General features: G+C 46.0%; 1 protein-coding gene across 2 annotated transcripts in view; it reads right to left on the reverse strand.

Moving 5' to 3' along the window:
- RAVER2 (ribonucleoprotein, PTB binding 2) overlaps nt 1-26,915 on the reverse strand; it is a 44,133-nt gene extending 17,218 nt beyond the window's left edge. For both annotated transcript variants that reach the window (XM_054165407.1, XM_054165406.1), the window contains exons 1-6: nt 26,612-26,915; nt 10,627-10,693; nt 8,364-8,833; nt 3,920-4,111; nt 2,460-2,586; nt 449-531 (exon numbers count right to left, since the gene is read on the reverse strand). In XM_054165407.1, the coding sequence (XP_054021382.1) occupies nt 449-531; nt 2,460-2,586; nt 3,920-4,111; nt 8,364-8,833; nt 10,627-10,693; nt 26,612-26,791 (1,119 nt within the window). In that variant the 5' untranslated portion in view covers nt 26,792-26,915. The remainder of the gene's footprint in view (nt 1-448; nt 532-2,459; nt 2,587-3,919; nt 4,112-8,363; nt 8,834-10,626; nt 10,694-26,611) is intronic.
- Between the last annotated feature and the right edge of the window lie 214 nt (nt 26,916-27,129).

Consider the following 27,129-nt stretch of genomic DNA (forward strand, 5'->3'; position numbering starts at 1 on the left):
TTGCCATTATTTTATGGTGTATTTAGCACATTTTGGTCCCTGCAAGCTTTATAATGAAGCTAACAATGTTAAGCTGCTTGTCTTCATTAAAATAAACCAATCCAGACTCCAGAGGAAGTGTCTGTGAGCAGCTCCAAGAGAAATGGATGTGCCATGCTTCTCAAGCTCTGATTGAAAAAGGCTTTTGTCTGGCCAGTAATGACCAATTGTCTCTATGTGGTGTTACCAAATCAAAAACTCAGTTAAGATAAAATAACTCACTTGTGGATAGCAAGCACAGTTTGCTCTCACATCCCCAGAGGTATCTCATAACAACTTGCTTTTCCCAAAGACAATTTAAACTAGAATACTTGATTTTAGTTATAATTTATTAAAGCTTTTGAGATGTTTTTCCTTCTGGGATCTTCACAAATATGTACTTGGATAAATACGTATCTTGGTGACCTACCTGATGAATTTTATTCAGCTGCAAAAAAGGTGGGCCAACTGCTGAATTTATAAGGTGAGGTAAACCTGCAGATGCTCCAAGAACTGTTTTAGAAACACAAGACAAAAGCTGGTTTATAAGTTAGGCAAGTAAAGGTCTTTGTAAGAGTTAGTCTGTATTTTTCATATTTGGGGGTTGTGAAACTTTTCAGTATACTAAAGGTCACTGTAACAAAACTTTTCAATACAGCCAGGTTTGATCTCCAATTAACAGCATATTAAAGATCAAATTTACTTCTTCCTCTAAAGCTGAGTTTTGCTCAAAGATGCAGACCACAGCTTTATCTGAAGTGCTTTGAAACTTCAGCATCAGCTGGAGCGTTTCTCCACTGAGGTGTCCACAGTTTCTGGGTATCTTCAATCAGGGGATTAGGGCACAAACTCTTTGACCCCTAACTGACTCTTCAAATTATATGTTCTCATTCCTGTTCCTGACACTTTCACCATTTGAAATGTGATAAGATTGTTTTTAATATGTTTATTCACATCCATCCTGATGAGAATGCAGAGAAGTGGTTTTGCTTAATACCAAGTTGTGGTTTAACCTCAGCTGGGAACTAAACACCACACAGCTGCTTGCTCACTCCTCCCACCTCCCAGTGGGCTGGGTAGAAGAACTGAAAATAAAACTTGTGGGTTGAGATAAGAACAATTTAATAACTCAAATAAGATATACTAATAACAACAATCATAAAAGCATAATAATAATAATGAGGAGGAATATAAGAAAACAGAGAGAAATAAAGCCCAAGAAAAGGACAAGAGATGCACAATCCAACTGCTCACCACTCACTGACCTGCAGTGACCTGACCTCCCCAGCCCACTCCTCCCAGTTGATATACTAGGCATGATATTCTGTGGTAGGGAACATCCCTTTGGCTAGTTCAGGTCAGGTGTCCTGGCTATACTCCCTCCCAGCTTCTGCTGCTGTACACTAGCAAACCACGAGAAGTGGGGAGGTCCTTGACTCCTTAGCAACAGCTGCAAACATCAGTATATCATCAGCATTTGTCTTGCTCTGAATTCAAAACACAGCCCAGTTCTAGCTACTAAGCAGAGAATCATCTCTATCCCAGCTGAAAACAGGGCATGCCATTACGAAATGCTGTGCATGACTATGCTAGCACCCAAGTGTATAATGACTTGCATTAGAAACAACAGGAGAAAGACCAAGGCTGCCAAATTCAGACAGAATCGCAGAATTGTTTAGGCTGGAAAAGATCTTTAAGAGTACCAAGTCCAACCTTTAACCCAGCCATACCAAGGCCACTGCTAAACCATGTCCCTCAGTACACATCTACATGGCTTTTATATACTTCCAGGGATGTGGCTTCAAACACTTGCCTAGGCAGCCTGTTCCAGGGCTGGACAACCATTTCAGTAAAGAAATATTTCCTAATGTCCAACCTAAGCCTCCCTGGTGCAACTTGAGGCCATTTCTTCTTGTCCTGTCACTTGCTACTTGGAAGAAGAGGCCAATGCCCAGCTCTCTTCAGCCTCCTTTTCTCCAGTTCCCTCAGCTGCTCCTCACCAGATCTGCTGTCCAGACCCTTCACCAGCTTTGTTGCCCTTCTCTAGATCTGCTCCAGCACCTTGGTCTCCTTACAGTGAGGGACTCAAACCCAAACCCATTATTTGAGGCTTCAGCCTCATCAGTGCTGAGTACAGACTTAGAATCAGATTTCACTTGCCATTGTAATGCTGTCTGTAAGAGCTATTTCATTTCAAACCCATTTCTAATATAAACACTTGCAAACCACACAGCTAATGCGGGGACATTTTTAGGTAATGTTCATTTTGCCCTGACACAATAGTGTAGCAATCCACCTTTTGCTTTTGCTTTCATCAAATGTGAAAGAATGTGTGACAGCAGAGATTTTTAAATAGAATTCCTGCTTCTCTCCTTTGCTGAAAGGCTGAAATCACCAAGAACAGGGTTTCTTTTGTTAAACTGACTTCTAAACCCACTTACCAGGTTTAACAGCATGTCCACGCAACTGGGGCTGCAGCAGCATTTGCAACATGGCTGGGTTGTTAAAACTTTTCATGATCTGCACTGGATTTGGCTCTGGAAGCAAGCCTTTCCTATTGTTCCTCATCTTCAATGAAGAGAGATACAAAAGTGTTAGAATCAGGAGGAAACAAAGATGACACTGAGATGCCTCAGACCTGTGTGACAGTGATGCACACATTTCAATTTACACAGAAAAAAACCATCTCCTTCCCTGTGCCCTGCTCCTTTCCAAGCTCCTTTTCCCCTCAAATGAAACAGCTAACAAAACTGTTCCCCCCCCCAGAATTCAAGCATATTATTTTTCCTGAGACACATTTCTTGTTTTCCCCTTAAACCAAGACAGAGTTAGCCAAAAAAGGGGAATGGGAGAGGCACTGGTGAGATGAACACCACAGACCATCTCTTCATAGCACCACTCATCTCTCTTCTAAAACTGTGGGCTAAAGCTAGTGGAAATAATGAGACTGTTCTGCTTCTCCTTTTAAGACAGCTTCATGTTACACTGCTCACATCCAATTTGCTAGGAAATAATCTGATAAAGACAAGTGGGTGCAAAAAGCTTTCTTCTGCATCAAGCACAAGATTAAACTATTTTTCCTACCTTGAGATTTATCTTAAAATTGACAAATTCTTGCCTCTCTGAGTTAAGCCAACTTTTACCTTGCCAAATGACTCCACTTCCAGTTATTTTTGGTTTGAACTGGAAAAATTTAGCTTACAAAACCTTACATTTATTAAAACCCCAGAGCTATGTCAGTGTAACTTTGAGATGTCCTATGGCCATATTTTACCATTTCTCCTTGCAGTAAATGGAAGGGGACTTAGGAGCTGGAATCACAGAATGGTTTGGGTCAAAAAGCACTTTCAAGATCATCTACTTCCAACTCCCCAGCCTTATGCAGATACAGCTCCTGTTAGACCAAGTTGCTCAAGGTCCCATCCAAGCTGGCTTTGAACATTTCCAGACTTGGAGCCTCCACAACTTGTCTGGGCAACTTGTTCCAGTGCCTCACCACCCTCAAGCTGAAGGGTTTCCTAGGAGGAGAACTGGGCTGTGCAGATTAAGAGTAAGGCTAATGCTTCCAAAAGCTTGGCTTCTCTTCACAAAATTCCAGCATGGTGAGGGGCTGAAAGGGATCTCTGGAGATCATCCTGTTCAACCCTCCTGCTAGGGCATGGGAACCTACAGCAGGTTGCTCAGAATCACAATGGTCAGCTGGGTTTGGAATCTCTCCAGAGGAGACTCCACAACCTCTCTGGGCAGCCTGCTCCAGGACTCCACTACTCCCACAGCAAAGTTTCTCCTCACATTTAGGACTTCCTTGTCCTAAAGCAAAGCAGCTGAATCCCTCTCACCCTACCCAGGCCATTCAAGGTGTTTCAAAATTGTTCTGAAAACAGATTTACAAGTTTCTTACCATCCTCTGTGCTGCTATGAGTGCTGCTAAGGTGCTTCTGCCCGGTGCTCCAGGAGCACAGTATGACACATGGACTCTCTTTCCTTTGATGGTGATGCCATCGGTGACTTCCTGGACCTCCTCAGCCTGCTCTGCAGTTTCATACTCAACCACCGCAAAGTCCCCGATACAACTGTCTTCATCCTGAGCAAACTGAAACAACGTTTCATAACAGACTGCACAGAATGGAGAACTTCAGGGACTGCCTTGCAGTGTTTTCATCTGTCCCTTGCAAAACACTTTGCTAACAGCTGACATCCTGCGTTGGCATCTACCAAACTCAGTATGTTTCTTTCTCAGAATACCACATCACACAATCCCAGCATAGTGAGGGTTGGAAGGGACCTCCGGAGTTCATCCAGTCCAACCCCCCTGCTAAAGCAGGAGGACCCAGGACTGCAATGTCCAGGTGGGTTTGTGAAGCATCCAGAGAGGAGAATCCACAACCTCTCTGTGAGCCTGCTCCACTGCTCCAACTCCCTCACAGCAAAAATGCTTTCCTATGTATTTAGGTGGAATTTCTCTTGTTCTGTTTTGTACCTCTTGCCCCTTGTCCTGTTGCTGAGCACCACTGAAATGACTGTGGCTCTATCCTCTTGGCCCCAACCCTGGGGGTTATTCCACCCCAGGTGCAGGACCCTACAGTTCTACTTTGAACTTCACAAGGCAATTCTCTGCCCAACTCTCCAGCCTGTCCAGATGTCACTGAACAGCAGCACAGTCTGACGAGGTGTCAGCCACTCCTCCCAGTTTTGTATCACCAGCAAACTAAGAGCACACTTCATCCAGTTCACTGCTGAAGATGCTGAACAAGGCTGTACAGACCCCTGGGGAACAGCACAAGCTATAGGATGTTTGGCATGCGTACTCTACTTGAATTACCACCTTTGCTTCATGGTCATGGAGAACCCAAGCTATGAAACATTCAGAACAAAGAAGGAATGAGAAGGAAACACTGCAAATGCAGCTGTAGGCTACAATAATTTCAATTTTCTTTTGCAGGATAGGAATTATAAACTCATTATTGTTCAGCTCTTAAGCCTGCAATAATGAAAATGACATTCATCAGGCTAGATGGCAGCTGTTGAAACATCTAACAATGCAAATTCCATGGATGTATACTGCCTTTTAGGAGACTATGAAGGCTGTGGTTGTATTTAATGCCAAGAGAAGATGCCAGACTGATCAATCAAGCAGACTGGAAACAAGCTTATGTGTCAAACAATGCCCTGGCCTTTGTCTGCAGAGTTTTATAGCAGAATGAGCAGATTTAAATCAAACAACAACAAAAAAAGCAAAAAGGGGGGTTACGAGGGAATAAAGCTCAGGCAAAAGTCTCCAGTCCCAAAATGAACAGGAATGATATACTGATAGGAGCTCTGATGGAGAAGGGAGGAAATCTCCTCTAGGTTTCACTGGATAAAACCCAACTTATCCCAGACTCTTAGGTTCCACAAACTTACACTAACAACTGAAAAACAAACCTCAAAGATTCTGAAGGAAAAAAAGAGGGTGGTTGGGTCTTACATGCTGCTGTTAAAAACTGGTCATGGGAAGAGCTCTGCAGAACTCACCTATTTTTGATATATAAATACAGACATAGATGCATACAGGCTATGTACATGTGTGTATGAGTGTGTGTGTGTGTGTGAAGAAGCACTGGGGTTTATTTTGACATCAGTTGAGCTGCACTGGTAAAGACCTGAAGTACTTGTGAAAAGAATGGTTTGCAGCTATGGAATGCATTGTAGTTTCAGCACAGAATCCCAGCATGGTGGGGGTTGGAAGGCACCTCTGGAGATCATCCAGTCCAAACACCCTGCTAAAGCAGGGGCACCCACAGCAGCTTGCCCAGCATCACAATGTCCAGGTGGGTTTGGAAGCTCTCCAGAGAAGGAGACTTCACAACTTCTCTGGGCAGCCTGCTCCAGGGCTCCAGCCCCCTCACACCAAAGAAATTTCTCCTGTTCAGATGGAACTTCCTGGGTTCAAATTTGTGCCTGCTGCCCCTTGTCCTGTTGCTAGGCACCACTGAGAAGAGTCTGGCCCCATCCTCTCTCCAGTAGTTCCCTGTCTCTCTTGAACTGGGAAGATCAGAAGTAGATGCACCAGTCCAGCTGTAGCCTCACAAAGGCAGAATAAAGGGGAGGAGAATCTCCCTTGACCTGCTGGCCACACTCTTCTTCATGCACCCCAGACCACCATTGGTCTTCTTGGCTACAAGGGCATATTGCTGGCTCATGGTGAACTTGATGTCCACCCGCAGTACCAGCTCCTTCTCCACAGAACTGCTTTCCATCAGGTCAACCTCTCACCTGTACTGCTGGACAGTAATCTGTACCAAAACATTCTGGAGAGCTTTTAAAGAAACACTGATGATGGATTTGTTGCTCAGGGAGGAAAGCCAGAGTGTATGAATACCACAAGTGCAACAGTTTAGATGATGGAGAACACACATACATGTGTATGTATTTTTTTTTTAAGACTAGATCTAAGGAAGAAAATTTTTACACTGATTGTGGTGATACCCTGGTCCAGGTAGCCCAGAGAGTTGGTAGATGCCCCATCCCTAGAATCATTCCAGGTCAGGTCACTTGCAGCTCTGAGCAACCTGCAGGAGTTGTAGATGTCCCTGCTGACTGCAGAAGGGTTGGACTGGATGACCTTTAAAGGTCCTTTCTGACCCAAACCATTCTAGGATTCTGTGATTTAAGAAGGAAGGTAAAGGTCAATTTTTAAGTGTCTCTAACTGTCCAGCAGAATGCTGTTAGTGAAGAGCATATTTTCAGTTTGTTATTCTTCAAACCTCAGAGTTTTAAAAGGATGTTGAAAGATTATTGGGTGCGTTGATAACAGCCTCCAGATTATCTGACAGCTGGAAACACCCCTGAACAAAAGACTTTAAAAGACTAATCTGTTTAGCTAATTAAACAAAGATTGAGCAAGTAACTTGATTACAGCACTTAATACCTTTTTACAGGAAGAAAATGGTGGGGTGCAAAGGCTCCTCAATCTAGTCATCAGTGAGGTGAAGCTGAAGGCAGATGCTTTCAACTAAGAAAATAGGCACAAGTGCTAAACAAGTTTTGGAAATTTCTGGAAGCAGTTGCCTCCAATTTATCTACCTGCTGGGACATTTGGATCAAGAAAATATAAGGATGTGCTTTAGTCACCTACAAATTCCTGGGGCTCCAAAAGAGGACTAGGGAAAATGTGATGGCCTGCAGGTGGTCAGGCTAGACAGCGTGATGGAACTTCCGATCTTAAACGCTGAGAACCTCTGAGGCTTATCTCTGAAGCTAATCTCTGAGCAACCTTCTAAGATATTTGAGGAAAAAACCCCAACACCAACAACAAAACAAAACAAACAACTGAAATCATACCCAACTGTGTGACCTTAACACAGGCTTTCACTCTAGCGCCTCTGTATGGTATGCTGCCCTGCACCACTTCTATGAACAACATTTTATTCGTGGTCATCGTCACAAGCCACGATGATGTGAAGAAAAGCTTCACACTTGCAAAGGCTTGTAAGGATCTACCTCATTTCAACTACACTATCACCTAGAAAGGTTGGACCAGACAATTCTTGAAGTCCCTTCCAGTCTGATGTTCTGTGATTCTCTGGTGCTTCTTCTGTACCTGCAAGCTTTCCAAATGATCTGCCACTTCTGTTACTGACAAGCTCAGCCCACTAGAAGATCCAAGCCTACATTTTCTTCAGTTAGGGAAAAAACACTTCAGGTATTTGCAGAGGTTCCTAAAATATACTCATTAAATGCATAGAACCATGGATTGGTTTGAGTTGAAGGAACTTTTAAAGGTCATCTAATCCAACCCCCTGCAGCCAGCAGGGACTGGAGCAGGTTGCTCAGAGCCCCAAACAACCTGACTGGAATGGTTCCAGGATGGGGCATATATCTGGACAACCTGGGCCAGTTTCTCACCATCCTCAGTGTATAAGATTCCTCCCTTAGCTGCAGTATAAAATACACAGAGCTACAGATGCATTCTCCATCATCTAAACTGTTGCACTTGTGCTGTTCATACACTCTGGCTTTCCTCACCAAGCAATAAACCCATCATCAATGTTTCCTTTAAAAGCTCACTAAAATACTTCTTAAATTATTTCCAGCCAGATATACGAGAAGGGGGTATCTTCTAAGCATTTTATTGGCATTTCACGAGAGTGGTCTCCTGCAGATGTCCTAGCTGACATCAACCAATCACTTCAAGCTCATACCAAGAAAGCATCTGTACCACAGCATGTATCGCAATGCAGATGTGCAACCACTCGCTGGTTAAATGAAAAATAAAAGGATATGACAACAAACAGCAAAGATGCAAATACAGAGCCACTTACATCATGGCTATGACCTTCCAAAAGAACAAAAATCCAACATACCTGGCAGAAAACAGGTTTATACTTCAGTGAGAAAGCTTGGAGCAGATCTTTTGAATCAGCGTGGTCTTTTTGCAATTTATCTACACAAAGGCACTTGGAGTGAATAAGATTTGTGGTCAGCTGGTTCACATCCATCCACTGTGCAAAGAGAGTGCTCTCCTCTAACTGTTTCCCCAGAAGTTCCAGCCTGGCCTTGGCAGCAGAGTCCTTCTTCATGTATTCCACAAAGCCATAGCCCTTGGAATGGCCAGTAGCTTCACTGTAGACCAAAAAACACCTCTCGACGTTGCCGTAGGCACGCACAAGTTCTTCAAACTCTTCCAATGTCAATGAAATGGGCAAATTGGTGATGCAGAGCAAAGCATCTGTTGGTTGGAGCTGCACAGATATTTCCTTGCCCCGAAGAGAATACTGGTGGAACTTCTGAATGGCATTCTGAGCTTGCTCTCCATTTAACAGAGTGACAAATGCTGCAAGAGACCAGAACAAGTGACACCACCTATGACAGCTCTTCCTCAGCTACAGAGGTAATGCCCACACCTCTCCCTGCCGCCCAAAACCCACCAGTGTAAGCCACAGGACAAACAAGAGTTTAGGATTTACCCTGAAGGTGTGTTTTCAGTTTGGAAAACAAAAATAAAAAGGGGCTGAGGGGAGCCCTTCTGGCTCTCCACAACTCCCTGAAAGGAGGCTGGAGCCAGGTGGGGGTTGGTATCTTCTCCCTAGTAACTAGTGACAGGATGATAGGAACAAGTGATGGGCATTCAACCACAGAAATATTCAGGTTGGAAAAGACCCTCAGAATCACCAAGTCCAACCACTAACCCTACTCTACAAGGTTCACCCCTAAACCATATCCCCAAGGACCACACCCAGGGTTAGTGACTCAACCACCTCCCTGGGCAGCACATTCCAATGCCTGGCCACTCTCTGTGAAATTTTGTTTCCTGATGTCCAGTCTAACCCTACCCAGCTGTAGCTTGAGGCCATTCCATCTTGTTCTATCACTAATTACCCATGAGAAGAGACCAGCACCAGCTCACCTCTCCACAATGTCCTTTCAGGTAGCTATAGACAGCAATGAGGTTTTCCCTCCTCTTTTTCAAACTCAACAGCCCCAGCTCCCTGGGCAGCTGATTTTAGTGTTTGAGAACCCTTTCAGTGAAGAGGTTTCTTCTAATGCCAAACCTAAGCCTCCCCAGGGGCAACTTGAGGCCATTTCCTCTCATCCTATCACTTGTTTCTAGGGAGAAGATACCAACATCCACCTGGCCCCAGCTTCCTTTTCAGAGAGTTGTAGAGAGCAAGAAGGTCTCCTCTGAGCCTTATTTTCTTTCTGTCTACACCATTCTGCTCTCCAGTATCCTGAGATGGTGTCACACATTTCTTTAACAAAGAGCATCCTGGCTTTGTCCCACAGAGACACTCACAAAGGGAATATGCCTGAAATATACCACAGTATCACAGTATAACCAAGGTTGGAAGAGACCCCAAGGATCATCAAGTCCAACCTGTCCCAACAGACCTCACGACTAGACCATGGCACCAAGTGCCACGTCCAATCCCCTCTTGAACACCTCCAGGGACGGCGACTCCACCACCTCCCTGGGCAGCACATTCCAATGACGAATGACTCGCTCAGCGAAGAACCTTTTCCCCACCTCGAGTCTAAACCTCCCCTGGCACAGCTTGAGACTGTGTCCCCTTGTTCTGGTGCTGGTTGCCTGGGAGAAGAGACCAACCCCTTCCTGTCTACAACCACCTTTCAGGTAGTTGTAGAGGGCAATGAGGTCACCCCTGAGCCTCCTCTTCTCCAGGCTAAACAACCCCAGCTCCCTCAGCCTCTCCTCATAGGGCTGTGCTCAAGGCCTCTCACCAGCCTCATTACCCTTCTCTGGACACGTTCAAGTGTCTCAATGTCCTTCTTAAACTGAGGGGCCCAGAACTGGACACAGTACTCAAGGTGTGGACCAACCTGCCTCTGGATGATATTAGTGAAGTTCCCAGCTTTCCACTGGCTTCAGTAGAAGGTAACAAACTATGCAGCCAAAAATGACACTGAGGGACTATGTAACAGCATGTTCTGAAGTTACATTGTTCTGCTTCTCAGGCCAAGTCCTGGCTTTGTCTCATTTAGTTCATTTGTTGGAAACCACATAGCCAACTTCTTCACTCAGGAAGCTTTCAGTCACCATGGCAGATGACGTTCCTCACTAGTTTTGCCATGAAATTATGTTTTAGAACATATGTTTTAGGTTCTTACCTGTTCTTTTATTTCTGTCCACATAACAGTACTTGATTTCATATTCTTTAAATAAGTCATGGATTTCCTGAAAGAGAAAAGTACAACAACATCAGATAAAGAATTCACCAGACCAAAAAAAAAAAAAAAATCAAACCAAAACCAAACAACTTCCCAATAAGCAAAATCTCCCCATGGAAACACCATCAAATATTTGGTTTTAGGACAGCTGATCACACTACTGCAGCAATGTTTTAATCTCACATAAAAAAATGCCCCACTGAGTTTGTTTAATTTAACTTTTCATTATATAAAGTCACATAAGCACAACAGAGTGTCCTGTTCAGCGTCTTTTGATAAAGATGGATAACATCACTGCTCATTAAACACCAACTCCCCCTCTCCCCCAAGTTCTCTGAAGCACAGCTAGCATAGTTAAAATGCCACATAGAGAAGAAATACTGGCACCATCACATCGTGCAGTCTACTGAGGGCAGGCAATGCTGCCATAAAATGAAATGCAACAGTTGCTTTACGTGCCTCCAACTGCTCAAGTTCACTTTAGCAGATTTTCACTCTTTTAATAATGAATATTCTTTCAACCAAGAGATAACTGTGCCCAGAATACCCCCTGGAAAGTATCCTCTATCAATTACTGCACAGATGCTCAACGAAGAATTGATCCCAAGAGCGTTATTTGCTTCCACTAATTAATGGAGAAAGAGCAGGGGTGGGTTAGGAGCAAAGTGGAAGAGCTACTTACCAGTTTGCTGCAGCAAGAGCAAGGTGTAGGTACAGAGGTGCCCCACAAAGAATGTGAACATGATCAGTTCAGTGGTGAGAACACAGAAATAAACATTAATCATCCCCAAGAAGAAACCAAAGCAGTAACCTGGATATATAGAATCAGAGAACCATTGCAGTTGGAAAAGACCTTTGAGGTTATCAAATCCAGCCATGACCTAACTCTACCCCAAGTCTGGTGCTAAACCACGTCCCTCAGCACTGCATCTGTGTCTTTTAAACAACACCTCCAGGGATGCAGATTCAACCACCTCCCTGGGCAAACTGTCCCACTGTTTGAGAACTCTTTCAATGAAGAACTTGCTTCTAATTTCCAATCTAAACCTTCCCTGGGGCAACTTGATGCCATTTCCTCTCATCCTACCACTTGTAACTAGGAAGAAGATACCAATGGTCACCTGGCTCCAAACTCATTTCAGGGAGTTGTAGAGAGCAAGATTGTCTCTGATGAGCCTCCTTTTCTCCTGGAGGAGTAAAGAAGAGAATATGTATCCTTTTTACATGGGTAAGTCCCATACATGATAGTGAAAAACCAACTGAGTAAGCAAAATAATCAATCAACTTTGTCTGAATTCATAAGCGAGGGTGAGGGTGAGGGTTGGAAGTGACATCTGGAGATCATGCAGTCCAACCTCCCTGCTAAAGCAGAGGCACCCACAGCAGCTTGCCCAGGAACACAACGGCCAGCTGGGTTTGGAATTCTCCAGAGAAGGAGACTCCATAACCTCCCTGGGCCACCTGATCCAGGGCTTCAGCACCCTCACACCAAAGAAGTTTCTCTTTATGTTTAGGTGGAACTTCTTGGTTTCCAGGCTGAGCCTGTTGTCCATTGTCCTGCCACTGGGCACCACTCAGAAAAGTCTGGCCCCATCCTCTTGCCCCCTGCCTTTTAGCAGACAATTTCCAGCAGCCAAGCCTATTTACCAGTTTGTTAATCCAATATATAGCTGAGAGGTTAATTGGGTTCTCCAGGAGTGGTGTCAGGTGCATAGCTTTTAGTCAAGCCAGGAGCAATCTCTGGTTTCAGTAGTTAACAGCTGTCAAATACTGCATTAATAAAATATGGCAGCACCTCACAAGCAACCAGCCACCCTCTGATCAGATGTGAGAAGAATATGGTTTCTGAAATGCAAAATATACCAGGTATAATTCAAAGATTCAAGCCAGGAAGGTGATTGGATTGTGAACTTCCCTCTTCAGAGAATTAGTTGGTGGTTCCTTGGGAGTCATGAAAGACAGAGAAGATGCTTTCTGCAGTTTTGTACAGCTCAGCTGTATCTTATTCATAGAACAGTTTAGGTTGGAAGGGACCTTAAAGATCATCTGGTTCCAAACCCCTGCCATGGACAAAGACACCTTCCACTAGACCAGGGTGCTCAAGGCCCCATCCAACCTGGCCTTGAACAGCTCCAGGGAGGGGGCATCCACAGCCTCCCTGGGCAACCTGTTCCAGTGTCTCATTGCCCTCCCTGTAAAGAATTTCTTCCTCATCTCTGGCCTAAATCTCCCCTCCTCAAGCTTAAAGTCATTCCCCCTCATCCTATCTTGGCACTGAAGACTCTAAAAAAGTAATTTCTGTCCTGCTCAGAACTTTTTATTTCCTATATGATTTTACAAAAGTAACACTGAAAGCTGTAGATGATGAGGAAGCTGCAGGAGATATTACAAACAGCTCTCAATATTCTGTTGAAAGTCATCTGCGAATCAGATGATACCATGTGATTCCCCAGTAACTGCCTGGAACTTTAATTGAGAGGGAAAACAGCCTGAATTGAACATATGGTGCTGAGGGACATGGTTTAGCACCAGACTTAGCAGAGTTAATGGTTGGACTTGATGATCTTTAGAGTCTTTTCCAACTAAAACAATTCTAAGAGTCTGTATCTTCCTGGGATAATTAGGAGGTCTGATGTAAAAAAAAAAATGAGAACATAAGGATGAATTTAAAATAAAAACCTAATTTAAGCAAAGTTTAGTAAAGTTTTTCATAGAATCAAAGAATGGTAGGGGTTGGAAGTGACCTCTGGAGGTCATCCAGTCCAACTCCCCTGCCAAAGCAGGATCACCTAGGGCAGGTCACACAGCAACACATCCACATGGGTGTTGAAAGTCTCTAGAGAAGGAGACTCCACAACATCTCTGGACAGCCTGCTCCAGGCCTCCCTCATCCTTACAGTAAAGAAGTTTCTCCTCATGTTGAGGTGGAACTTCCTGGGTTCCAGTTTGCAGATATTCATAAACATTAAGAAGATCCCCTCTCAGGCTGCTATTGTCCAGGCTAAACAGCCTCAGATCTCTCAGCCTTTCCTTCTCATACAAACATTCCAGTCCCTTCATCACCCTCATAGCCCTCCATTGGACATTTTCTACTATATCTCTGTCCCCCTTGAACTGGGGAGACCAGAACAGGACACAGGATTCCAAATGTGACCTCACTAGGGCAGAGCAGAGGGGAGGAGAACTTCCCTTGATCTGCTGGTCACACTCTTCTCAATACACCCCAAGAGACCATTGGCCTTCTTGGCCACAAAGGCCACATTGCTGTCCCATGGATAACATTGTCCACCAGGACTCCAAGGTGTTTCTCCACAGAGCTGCTGTCCAGCAGGTCAAGCCCTAATCTGTACTGGTGCAGTTCATCCCCAGGTGGAAAGGAATCAAATTTCACAACTTTGCCAGGTTTGTTCAACAGGCTCTTCTAGGAAGGGGTGGCTGCTTCTGCTCCCCATAGCATGACTGAGGCCTTTACCTGTGGAACTGGGTTTCTGCAGCATTGTAGTGAAAGTTGTCACAATTATGTGGAAAATTCTAACAAAACTAAAATAGGCCATGCTGGCTCTGAAGCAGGTGTGTGCTCCTTCAAATGAAACACATCTGTAAATATCAGACTAAAATTCTTCACATTTCCAGAATTACTAAACTGGTTTCTGAACTCAGGCACTTCTGAGCTTCATCTTTCAACACTTAGGTGTGTCAGAAAAGAACAAACTCTGTCACTACTGTAATGTTATTAACAGGTTCTATTCCCAGCAGCTCAAGCAGAACTGTCAGGGAAAGCCACAAGAACTTTTTACCCATGGTTCCTAACCAGATTCTGCTGAACACCACCAAGCATTGCGCTCTAACAGCACTGAATGGAGTTGTCTCCTTGGTGTGAGCAGTTACCCAGTATTTGGGCCAGGATGGAGTATTTACTCTGGATGAGAGGCAGGTCCTTCAAGTCAGGTCTATTCCCTGGTGTGGCAATGAATGTAAGCAGAAGGCTGTCTCCCTGAGCACAGCTGAAACAAACAGCCATACTTCACTGTCCGCTCCCCATCTCCTGGCAGCCTATTGGCTCATGACCCAGGGAGTCTGTCCCTTCACCCCAGCCCAGCTACACCAGCACAGTCACCATGGCAGAACTCACTGCCACCACTACACACCACTGCACATACCCACGAGGGAGCTACCAACCCCTGCCCTTGCCCTGTGGCAGGAAAACCTTTTGCATTCCCTGGGTCAGCCTTGACACAGCCTTCTACTGGGCAGCCATGAGAGAAAGGCAATGGAGCTGCTGCCATCTCCTACTGCAGCAGGGAGGGGATTCTGCCCCTCTGCTCTGCTGAGACTCCACCTGCAGTGCTGGGTCCAACTCTGGAGTCCTCAGCACAGGTGAAACTTGGACCTGTTGGAGCAGGGCCAGAGGAGGCCACAGCAATGATGGGAGGGCTGGAAGCCCTGTGAGGCCAGGCTGAGAGAGCTGGTGGTGCTGAGCCTGGTGGCTTTTCAGGGCTTAAAAGGGCTGATCAGAAAACTGGGGACAGACTTTTTAGCAGGGCCTGTTGTGACAAGACAAGAGGTGATGGTTTGAAACTAAAAGAGTTAGACTAGACCTAAGAAGAAATTTTGTAGACTGAGGGTGGTGAGACACACTGTCCCAGGTTGCCCAGAGAGGTGGTACAAGCCACATCCCTGAAACGATTCCAGGTCAGGTTGTTTGGGGCTCTGAGCAGCCTGTTCTAGTTGCAGATGCCCCTGATGACTGCAGGGGGCGATGGACAAGATGACCTTTAAAGGTTCCTTTCCTACCTATATTCTTCCACAATTCTGTCCCAGTTTTAGCAAAGCAGGAGGAATAGAATAGAATAGACCAGGTTGGAAAAGACCTTAGAGATCATCAAGTCACCCAACACCATCTAATCAACTAAACCATGGCACCAAGCACCTCATCCAGTCTCCTCTTAAACACCTCCAGTGACAGTGACTCCACCATCTCCCTGGGCAGCCCATTCCAATGGCAAATCACTCTTTCTGTGAAGAGCTTCTTCCTACCATCCAGCCTAAACCTCCCCTGGTACAGCTTGAGACTGTGTCCTCTTGTTCTGGTGCTGGTTGCCTGGGAGAAGAGACCAACCCTCTCCTGGCTACAACCTCCCTTCAGGTAGTTGGAGACAGCAAGAAGGTCTCCCCTGAGCATACTTTTCTCCAGGCTAAGCAACCCCAGCTCCCTCAGCCTCTCCTCATAGGGCTTGTGTTCCAAACCCCTCCCCAGCTTTGTTGCCCTTCTCTGGACACATTCCAGCAACTCAACATCTTTCCTAAACCGAGGGGCCCAGAACTGGACACAGGACTCAAGGTGTGGCCTAACCAGTGCTGAGTGCAGGGGCACAATGACCTCCCTGCTCCTGCTGGCCACACTATTCCTGATCCAGGCCAGGATGCCACTGGCCTTCTTGGCCACCTGGGCACACTGCTGGCTCATGTTCAGCCTACTATCAACCAGTATCCCCCAGCTCCCTTTCTGCCTGGCCGCTCTCCAGCCACTCTGACCCCAGCCTGTAGCTCTGCATGGGGTTGTTGTGGCCAATGTGTAGAACCCTGCACTTAGATGTGTTAAATCTCATTCCACTGGACTCTGCCCATCTGTTCAGGTCCCTCTGCAGGGCTCTCCTACCCTCTAACAGATCAACACCTGCCCCCAGCTAGGTGTCATCTGCAAATTTACTGATGATGGACTCAATCTCCTCATCCAGATCATCAATAAAGATATTGAACAGGATAGGGCCCAGCACTCGTCTCTGGGGGAAATAAACCCAGTGACAGTACCACAGGCAAGCTGTGGCTGCTATCCCTAGTGCCACCACTTCACCCACATATCCAAACTGTCTGTTGACCAAGGCTGACCACTCTTAGCACTTTTTCCATATAACATTTACAAACCTTCTCCTAAAGGATTTTTTCCTCTTAGAAATGAATGAACCTACTAGGCTAAAAAAAGTGACTGCTGATCACAACAACAATCATATGAAGCCTAAACAAAATGGCAACACCCACTAACATGAAGGTCTACCTGCCACAAGTGCCCAGCACTCAATGTCAGGCTAGATTATCATATTTTGACAACAAAAATTTGTAAGCAAAGTTATCTGCCAGCCATACACCAAGTCATGGTTCCCACAAAGCTTCCAACACACTGTTTGTAGTGGTACCTGTCTTGGCCTTTAATTATTGCACTCCTTGGATCAACTCCTAGTTGGCTCCTGAGCCAGACATAAAATTCAACACCAACTCTTGGGCACTAAGGTGTCTTTGTACCTGAGCAAGCTCCTGGCCAGGCAGCTCCTGGGGAACACATTCCCGGTCAAAGCAAGGATGGTAAGTACCACAGAAACGTAGAGGAGGAGAGAAAATGGAGGAGAAAGCTTGCTCTGAGTAGCAGTTGCATAAAAACGTGGGCCATGCCAGCAGCTCTAAGTATCTTAGAACAGAAATGTAACCAGTTATGCTAAGCTACCACACAGCCTCTTAAACCTTCAAAGTTCTTACAAGCAGACACTGAAAGCTAGTTAATAACATCAGGAAAAGCAAAAATCCTAACTAGGAAATAATCAGTTCCTACTTTGTAATCAGCAGAAAAACAATCAAACCAATTACATTAAAAGGAATTTGCAGACAGACTGAGAGAACTGGGGCTATTCAGTCTGAAGAGGAGAAGGCTTTGAGGAGACCTTATTGTGGCCTTCCAGTATCAGAAGGGGACCTGCATGAAAGCTGGCGAGGGACGTTTTAGGATGTCAGATAGTGATAGGACTAGAGGGTAGATTCAGATTGGATGTTGAGGGTGATGAGACACTGGAAGAGGTTCCCCAGGGAGGTGGCAGAAACCTCATCCCTGAAGGTTTTTAAGGCCAGGCTGAATGGGGCTCTGAGCAACCTGATCTACTGTGAGGTGTCCCTGCCCATGGCAGGGGGGTTGAAACTAGATGATCCTGGAGGTCCCTTCAAGCCTTGACAATTCTATGATTCTATGAATTTAAGAGAAATTTAAGACAGTCTGAATATACTTTTAACACAACCATGAACCCAGCATTCCCAGGTCAACACATCTACACAGCCTTTCAGACCCTCCACGGATGGGGACTCTGCCACTGCCCTGGGCAGCCTGTTCCAGGGCTTGACAGCCCTGTTGAGGAAGAAATTGTTCCTCATGTTTTTGGCCAGATCTGCCTTGTCTCAGGTAGAAAAACTGGCAACATGGGGTGTTACCACATACTATCAATTTAAAATTTTAACTTCTCAGATGGAAAGAATTCCTTCCTTAGAGGGGATCTGTCTTCATGCTTCATCACCCCATTTGTTCTAAGTGCAAACAAGAAAGAGGTCATTAACAGGCATATTTGTTCTACTTTATCAAATTAGTAAAGCTCAACGTATCATTTCTAATAAAATCAAGCTCTTCATAAACAGGATCTCATAGTGCAAGAAAAGACATACACCAGAAGTCATAGAATGGTGTGGGTTGGAAGGGACCTTAAAGATCACCTAGTTCTGAATCCCTGCCATGGGCAGGGACACCTTACACTAGACCAGGGTGCTCAAGGCCTCATTCAACCTGGCCTTGAACACCATCCACAACCTCCCTGGGTAACCTGTTCCAGGGTCTTACCACCCTCACTGTAAAGAATTTCTTCCTAATCCCCAGTCTAAATCTCCCCTCTTCCAGCTTCAATCCATTCCCTTTTGTCCTGTCACAACAATCCCATGTAAAAAGTTCCTTCCCTGCTTTTTTGTAGGCCCCCTTCAGCCACTGAAAAGATGTCATAAGGTCTTCCAGGAGCCTTCACTTCTTTACAGTGAGGGTGATGGAGCACTGGAACAGGCTGCCCACAGAGGTTGTGGAGTCTCCTTCCCTGGACACATTCAAAACCCACCTGGATGCATTCCTGTGCAGACTACCCTAGGTTATCCTGCTTTGTCAGGGGGTTTGGACTCGAAGATCTGTGGAGGTCCCTTCCAACCTCTAATGGTCTGTGATTCTGTGATCACTTAGAACACACCATGTATATATAAAGTCTACAGCACCCTAACCCCAAGTAACTTTCTCTCTAGATGTAAAACTGACTTGTATTATTCTGGCAACAAAAATATTTACCAGTTATAATGGTGCCTGCTCACATTTCTACAGTAAGCTTTGGTGGTGTTTCCAATATAAACACTGTACAAGCCTGGTCTGTAACTTGGCTCTTGGGAAGCAGCTAAAGGTCTACATTAACTGCCTGAAGAGGTAATAAGCAAGAGAACACCAACAAGGTTTAAAGTAACAATCTGTTACTGAGGGAAAATCCCAAAGGCTGTTGGAGAGCAAGAAGTGGAGAACACAGCACCAACAAGAGGGTTGGGTTACAAAGCACAAGGACCAATGTAAAGTGCAATTTTAAACATTGCTTACCTACTGATGACCACACAGGTAGAAGGTCCTCAAGTTTTCACCATCTGGGCATCAACTGCCAGATAAACCCTCCCTCACTCCTAACAAGTAAGATTTTAGACTATAGTATGTTCTCTCCTCAGGACAGGGTTTAATGGCCATGGTGGTCTCAGGTTGAAGGTTGGACTCAATGATCCTAAAGGCCTCTTCCAACCAAAACAGGTCTGTGATCCTTTGACAGTTTCTCAAGTTCTTTTTTCACTGTTGCATTAAAGAAAGCTCTCAGGTAAACAATGGTTGTAGGATCAGATTTAAGATGTATAGCTTATGTCCACTTGCCCAGGCATTGAGCACAGAGGTCTGCCCTAAAGGTTTTGCTCAGCACATTCTATGATTCACTTCCATGAACAGTCACAAACTACGAAACTTACAATAAAATCAACTGGTAAACTGCCTTTGGGGTGAACCTTTTGGGTTGAGAATTGACTCGGTTTTGGAAGATCACAGCCCCCAGAGAAAACGTTAAGATAGAAGAGTAAGTTTCTCAAAACACTTATGATGGATGTGGGATGGATGTGGGATGATCTTCCAGAGACATATTAGTGTGTTGGTAAGAGGAACACTATGGGACTGGAAATTAATTTCATCATCTTGGGTATACTGGGCTGTTTGCAAGCTAAATGGAAAACGACAAAAAGCCATAGAAGAGGTAACATGAGAGAGCAAGAGCACAAAGCAAAAGCAAAGCAATAAAGGAAACCAAAAAGCACGCACATCCTAAGGCTCCTCACTCTCCAGCAAGTATGCCTTTCATGTTCAGTCAGTGTGACAGAGGACACAAAGGCCCCTTCTACTTAAACGTCTGGCATACAACAGATGGGGAGAGAGCACTTCCTCAAATCATCACAGTTCATTAAAGGCTTTCCATCAAAAAGGAACAAGGAAAAATTGTGGCTAATCCAAGGAGAAAGAAAGAAGGAAAAAGAAAAAAAAAAAACCAGCACACAACCCCACCAGAAATAGCATCATGCTAAGTAGTGATTTGTCTTTTGATGGGGAACAGACACCAGCGGGGCAAAAAATGGATGGGTACGTCAGGTCCCAGAAGACAAAATGAATCCCTGTCCTGGGTGGACTGCACCAGTTTCTTATCAACACTCAAATGTTTCATCTTTCTTTAGATTCTGTCATGCCAAAGAAGTGCAGGGTATTAAAATAATTAATCAGCCCTATTTTAGCTCACGTCCTACATTAAAGTAGAACGTCCCCCCTCTAACATTTATTCTCTGGCCTCAGATGTTCAAGAAGAAAAGCAGGAATGTGAGGACAATATGGTGGCATTTAAAGACAATCAAGCACAGGGAAAAAACCCCAACTGGTTCAAAGCAAAGGCATCTCCCACAGCACCAGCTCCTTAGCTGCATGAGAGGAGAATCCACAAATGAACAGCCACTGCTGGTCAGCTCATCTGAGCTGTGAAGAGTGGAGATTTTACTACAGATCTTGGTAATGATTAACACGGAAGATAAGCACAGAATCATCACTTAGGTTGGAAAAGACCTTTAAGATCATCAAGTCCAACCATTACTTAACTCTACCAAGTCTAAACCATGTGCCTCAGCACCACATCTTGGCATCCTCCAGGGATGGGGATTCAGCTACCTCCTTGGGCAGCCTGTTCCAGTCTTTGAGAACCCTTTCAGTGAAGAAATTTCTTGTGATGTCCAATCTAAACCTTCCCTGGCACAACTTGAGGCTGTTTCTCCTTGTCCTACCACTTGTTACTTGGCAGAAGAGACCAACCCCAACCTGGCTCCAACCCCCTTTCAGGGAGCTGTAGGGAGCCAGGTGTCCCCTCAGCCTCCTTTTCTCCAGGCTGAACAACCCCAGTTCCCTCAGCTGCTCCTCACCAACCCTGTCTTCCAGACTCTTCACCAGCTTCGCTCCCATTCTCTGGACACACTCCAGCACTTCAATGTCCTTCTAGTAGCCAGAATAGGACAACTCAAGTTGTATTCTTCCTAACAGCAACTCCCTGGATACATAGTGGTATGTCATGGTACCAGACTGTTGATGTCATCCTAGTTATGAGCCTCTGCTCCCATGGAAGTTAATCAGACATAAATAAGGAACCATTAACAGTGAAAAAAACAATGACCTGGGGCACTCAAAATCAATTCTTCTAATCCATAGGGGGAATTACAAACCCAAAACAAACAGAGGCTGACTTGCCATACAATGCTCCAGCAAAATAAAACTTCCTGTCTAGTAATGTGTAGCTTCACTCACACTGGTCGTCTTCACGTTCTTGGCATCTCTTTAGCAGTCAAGAAGAGAAGAGGTTATTGTTTCCTCTGCCCAGAGAAGTCCTCCTGCCTCCCAGAGCACTTGGTGCAGCTCCCAGGACCTTCAATTCCTGATAAATGCCTTTGAACCTTCACATCAAACAGCATGACTGTTCCTTGCTATTGAAAGGGATTAGCTGATTGATCAGAGATGACAGCTCAGGCAGATGTGCACACACAAGGCCATCACAAGAGATGTCCAACCAAGACAGTGCTAAGTCATTGTCAAGCACTGACCAGAACAAAATAAGCAACTACAACCAAGCTTACCTTTAAATCTCTATCTTCATTTAGTTAGTTGCTCTATCACTCAGTGCCCACCCCAGGAAGGGGAAATCAGGAGAAGGAAAGGACACCCAGAGGTTGAAATGGAAAGCAATTTAATAAAATGATAACTAAAAAAAACCCAAGCTACTATTAATACTAATAGCAGCTACACAAGGTTACACTCAGCCCATGCAGTGTTTGCAAGCTGCTCCCAGCACTGAAGGCCGGATGTCAAGCACCGAGTACCACAGCTCCAGTAAAAACAGGCACACAGGAAATTGGCCTAGGGAGCAGGATGACGGGCAAGACCCTCCAGGGATGGTGGCCATCAGGAGAAAAGGCTGTCCCCAGTAAAAACTCTCTAATTTGTAGTGAGCTGGATGTTTATGGTATGGAATACTTCTGCTGGCCAGCTTGGGTCAGCTGCATCTGGCTGACTCAAAACTTCTGAAGACTTTGATCACTATGGAGACCCACACACAGCATGGCCAGCCACAAATGAAAACAAGTTGTCTTACCAACTTTGTTCTCACTGAATCAGGTGTTGCAATCTTCTCTAACAGCTTTCCTGAACAGAGGTTCATTCTATGAGTCTATCCCAGTGAAACTAGGACAATCTCTTTGCAAAGATTCTTGATACAACCATCAGTCTTACCACAGCACTGTATCAGAGGGATATTAATGCTAACAAGAACAGACCCCAAATGGGACAATTTTGCCTGTCTGACTGTAAAACATCACATATCACTGCCCTGATGGGATTCCTTGGATCCTGCTTATGGCCCTGCATCCTAATGAAGCCATAAAATGGTTACTCTGGGAAGAACAGGTGACATTTCCCTGCTCTTGCAAGAATTACAACTCAGAGGAGTTTGTTGTCCACAGGCTGCTAGAGGAGAAAAGATCATTGCTTTGGAGAGCACACCCTGTACCTGAAGGCTGGCATACACATTCTTGAAGCAAGCAGTGAAGCTCCATGGAAGAACAAGGCAAGTTGTGACCCTTCATGTACACTTGGTACTGAATTCTCCTTTCAAGGACAATCTCACCTCAACATCTGAAGTACATTCAGAATAAGGCCTAGGGGTCCTGCATTCTCAGTGCATGGTGTGTTACCAGACCACAGCTCACCCAGAGCTTCAAAGCAGTAAGACCACATGGAGAAGAGACAGGAGTTGATCTGGTTTACCCATAACAGGGAGCCAACCAGCAGGAACCAGAATAGTAACAAGTGTGTTTCTATCTGATTTTATGGGTTCAGCAACGTAAAAAGTAACAAAAATGTATCTGTGCGGACACAATGGTGCCTCAAGATTTAAGGTGGTCACAGCAACAGCTGATGGCCATTTTTAGGTGATTAGCATACCAGACACTTTCATAACGTGCACAGCTCAGGCACCAGATGAGGATGAATACGGGGAACTATCCGGTAATGCTGGAAGACTTTGTGGGGACAGGTCAGCACAAAATCATTTGACCTGCCAACTGAAAACGAAACGGAGGCTTTGCCTTCAAGAACAGTGAAGGCACTAACAAAATGTTGACTGTAGGTTTGTCAGAAAAACACCTTTCTCCATGGCTGTAGTAAGACAACTGCTTGAGGAAATTGCTCTAAAGCTCAATACAAAAAGAATCTTCTTTTCGACTTGATTTGTTCCCACTTTGGATTTGTTTCACGCTGACACACAATGACAAAAAAAAAGCTCATAAGGGAATGCTGACTTACTTGGCACAACAGATTGCTAAGTGCTTTCTTCAGGCCATCCTTCCTCCTGAAAACAGGCTCTGGATTTCCTCAGGAACACAGATGTTGCCAAAGGCCTTTTGAGAGAAGTCCCACTCGTCAAGATTCAAAGATGGGCAACCTTTGCCCCTTAACAGCCACCCTGCACCTGAAGTGCTGAACACTTCTGACACTTCAAGTTCTTTCTGTTTGTTTGGTTTCTAAGACTACAAACCTGTGGTACTCGTCTGGTTCAGAAACTTCATAGCTAAGATGCATTTCTTCTGTGCCCATAAGAGTAATCTATATTTTTAAAAATTCAGTTTAATGCAGGTAGAACTCCAAAGGTAGCAGAAGATTACAAGTACAATAATAAATGTTAAAAGTGAATATATAGCTACGACTGGCAGAGGAAAATGTTCATTACCTAATTTCACTTGGGGGGGGAGGGGGGGGAAAGAGGAGTTCTGTATTCATTTTGGAGATGATGAACCTTAAGATAAAACTGAACATCTCACCAATCTTTACCAGCAGAAGTGCTTGTCATTTGAAGACTGGTCTGGTAAATCCTGGACTCACTCTTCACATAATACCAACACCTCAATGACTAGAGATCACGTGAAGTTAGGGGTTGGAAGGGACCTCAGGGATGAATAATTACATTTAAGAAAGCCTATTCTGGAAGACTTCTCTGTGCTCTAACAATGCTAATCTCCTTCTTGATGGTGAGTGAATTGGCCAGGTTATCAATAGTTTATCTGATTTTACTTGACTAGCCAAGCATCTCATGAAGAAACAGGCAGAAAAACCACCTCTACACAAATGTTTACTAAAGGTGACAATCTGAAATTTACAGAATCATAGAATTATTTTGGTTAGAAGAGACCTTTAAGATCATCAAGTCCAACTATCAATCCAAACACTACCAAGGCCACTGCTAAACCACCTCCCTTAGCACAACTACATGGCTTTTTTATAGCTCCAGGAACAGGGATTTAACCACTTCCCTAGGCAGCCTGGGCTAGGCCTTGACAACCCTTTCAGTAAAGAAAGTTTTCCTAATGCCCAGCCTAAAGCTTCCCTGGTGCAACTTGGGATAATTCCCTCTTCTTCTATCACTTGTTCCTTGAGGAAAAGACTGACCCCCAGCTCACTTCAGGGAACTGCAGAAAGATTGAAGGTCTCCCCCAAGCCTCCTTTTCTCCATGCTGAACAACTCCAGTTCCCTCAGCCACTCCTCAATTAGAAACACTGTGTTTCATGGTAATTTCTGGAAATGCCCAACAGCCAAATACACAGGTATACTTAACATGTCTGACCACAAACATACTTCTCCCTTCTGAAAACGCTCCAGGACAGAAAATTCTCCTCCACAACTCTTCTTAGTTGGCCTTGACAAGCCAACATGAATTCCTCGCTGTTAAAAACTAAAATGCCATCTTTTGAAACCATTTTTCAGGATCTGTACATGGTGGAACTGTTCGATCCTAGTAACAGGTGAACAGAACCTTACATAGAGAAACAGGCATCTAAGTCCTACTTATACATCCTGAAAACAAAATGGCAAACTTCCAAACTGCATGGCTACCAAGGTGGACCTTCACACTAGTGTTTTTCCCTGTAGCACTCTGCCTGACCAAGCAACACCAAACTTCTTGGCTTCCACAGAGGAGAGAAGTGCTTTGTGAATTCATCAAGTACCTGCTGCATGCAACAGGAGCAAGAAACACAACTGTTGGAGTGTCAGACAAAGTGACCCTGTTGTGGCTATCCAAAGCAAGCACCTTGTGACACTCCAGTAAGCCCTCTCTGTCAACACAGCCAACGTGTGATGGCTTCTTCAACAGGCGATGGAAGATTAGCAGGGGTTTCCAACGTGTGAATTTGCTATTGATTAGGTCATTAGGTTGCTATAAATAGAGGTGAGGCTCTGCTCAGGCAGGATGATAGCAAACTGTCAGCTAGAAAACTCTTCACAAGCTACAATCACACTACAGCCTGGCCAAACGGATTGAAAGGCACCACAGAGGTGAGAACAAAGCACCAAGAAGCACCCTGGCAAGCAGGCTGGGCACTCTGGATCCAATTACACCGATCGCTGAAAGATTCACTCTGAAATGAATGGTGCCTTTTTACAGGAGCCAGGGAGAAAACGCTCATCTTCACGTGCTGCACTTACCCACAGGTAATCAAACTGCCTGTGCTTTAGAAGGAGAGGGGAAGAGACACAAGGAAAGGTTTAGAACAAAAACCGTAATTACCGTTTTTCTACACTTGTGCATCAAGATGATTACTTGGAGCTGGTAAAGTGCCTAGGCAACTAAATCACCTCAGAATGTGACTCAGATGCATTAGGTTTAAGAGTTCACTGATCTTCTCCTGCGTTTTGCACTAATTTGAGTGGAATTTTCCTAAACCACCATGAGATTGTGGAAAATCGCTTTCACTGACTACGCACTGCTCACCCCAGGAAAATAATAACCCGGGTTTGGAGGCTTTTAGCTTTGCTTTCACAGAGGAACTGGAGGTGCCGCAGGACTGCAAAGCCGCTCGACCTGTCTGGGCACAGCGAGGACACAGGTGTCACCACTCCAGTACCGCTAACGGGCCACACACCGGCCGCTCCTTCACTTCGGGGGCTGTCACACAGCTGCAATTAGCACACTCATTAGCCTGGCTGCTTTGCACACCATGATGAACGACCCCACTGCCCCTCACCCCCGGGTTTGCTCTGGGACGAGGGCTGCTCCCTCACACCCTGAGGGCTGGGGCCCTGCCCCGGGGCTGGCTCCCACCGTTGGGCACCAGCACGAAGCAACCGCCGAGCCCGGCGTCGCTCTCCGCGGGTAAGGGCGGCAGCTCCCGCCGCGGGGAAGACAAACCGGAGCCGTTCTCGGCGGGCACAGCGGTACCGGCGGTAACAAAGCCAAAGAAGGCGTCGGGAAGAGAAACCCGAGCCCTGCCGCGGGAGAGAGGAAGGGAACAGAAGCTGCAACCCACGAACTCCCGCGGGTACGAGGGCAAAAGCTGGCCACCGGGCAGCTCCGCACCGCCCTGGGAAGCGGCTCCACAGTGGCACCGGGTGCTCCCACCCCGACCCCCGGGGCACGGCCCGCCCGAGGCGCCGGCGGGATCGCGCCATGCCGCCGGCCGGCGGCGAAGAGGCGGCGGCCGTACCTGGCTGCTGCTCTCGGCTGGCAGGTTCCTCAGCAGGATCTTGCGCCTGTTGCTCAGCTCCTGGCGGGTGCTCGCCAATCGCTTCGCCACCTCCTCGGGGTCCAGTGGCGGCAGCGGCTGCCGAGTCCCCCGCGGTGACTCCGCGGGCAGCTCCGCTCCGCGCTCGGCTGCTGCCGCCATCTTGCAGAGCACCCGGGCGAACGGGGGGGAGCCGCGGCGGTGGGCGGGCAGGCGGCGGGGAAGCCGCGGGGCACGGCACGGCGGGGCCCGGGGAACCACGCCAGGCGCCGCCGCGCTGCCCGCCCCCGGCCCGCCCCGAACGCCCTTTCTCTGGCCCTTCCCGGCGCGATGAAGAGTGCGGAAGCAGGACGCTGTGGAGCCCCGTGAAGAGGCAGCGGGCTCGGCCTCCCGCCCAGAGGCTCCCCGACCCCCGCCCGGTGCCGCACAAAGGCGGTGAAAGGGGCACGAATCCGAGGGGAGAAGGACGGCGGAGGGGAGCGGAGAAAACTCGAGCGGAG

Source organism: Dryobates pubescens, chromosome 11 (genome assembly GCF_014839835.1).
Source record: "Dryobates pubescens isolate bDryPub1 chromosome 11, bDryPub1.pri, whole genome shotgun sequence".
NCBI classification, from domain to species: Eukaryota; Metazoa; Chordata; class Aves; order Piciformes; family Picidae; genus Dryobates; species Dryobates pubescens.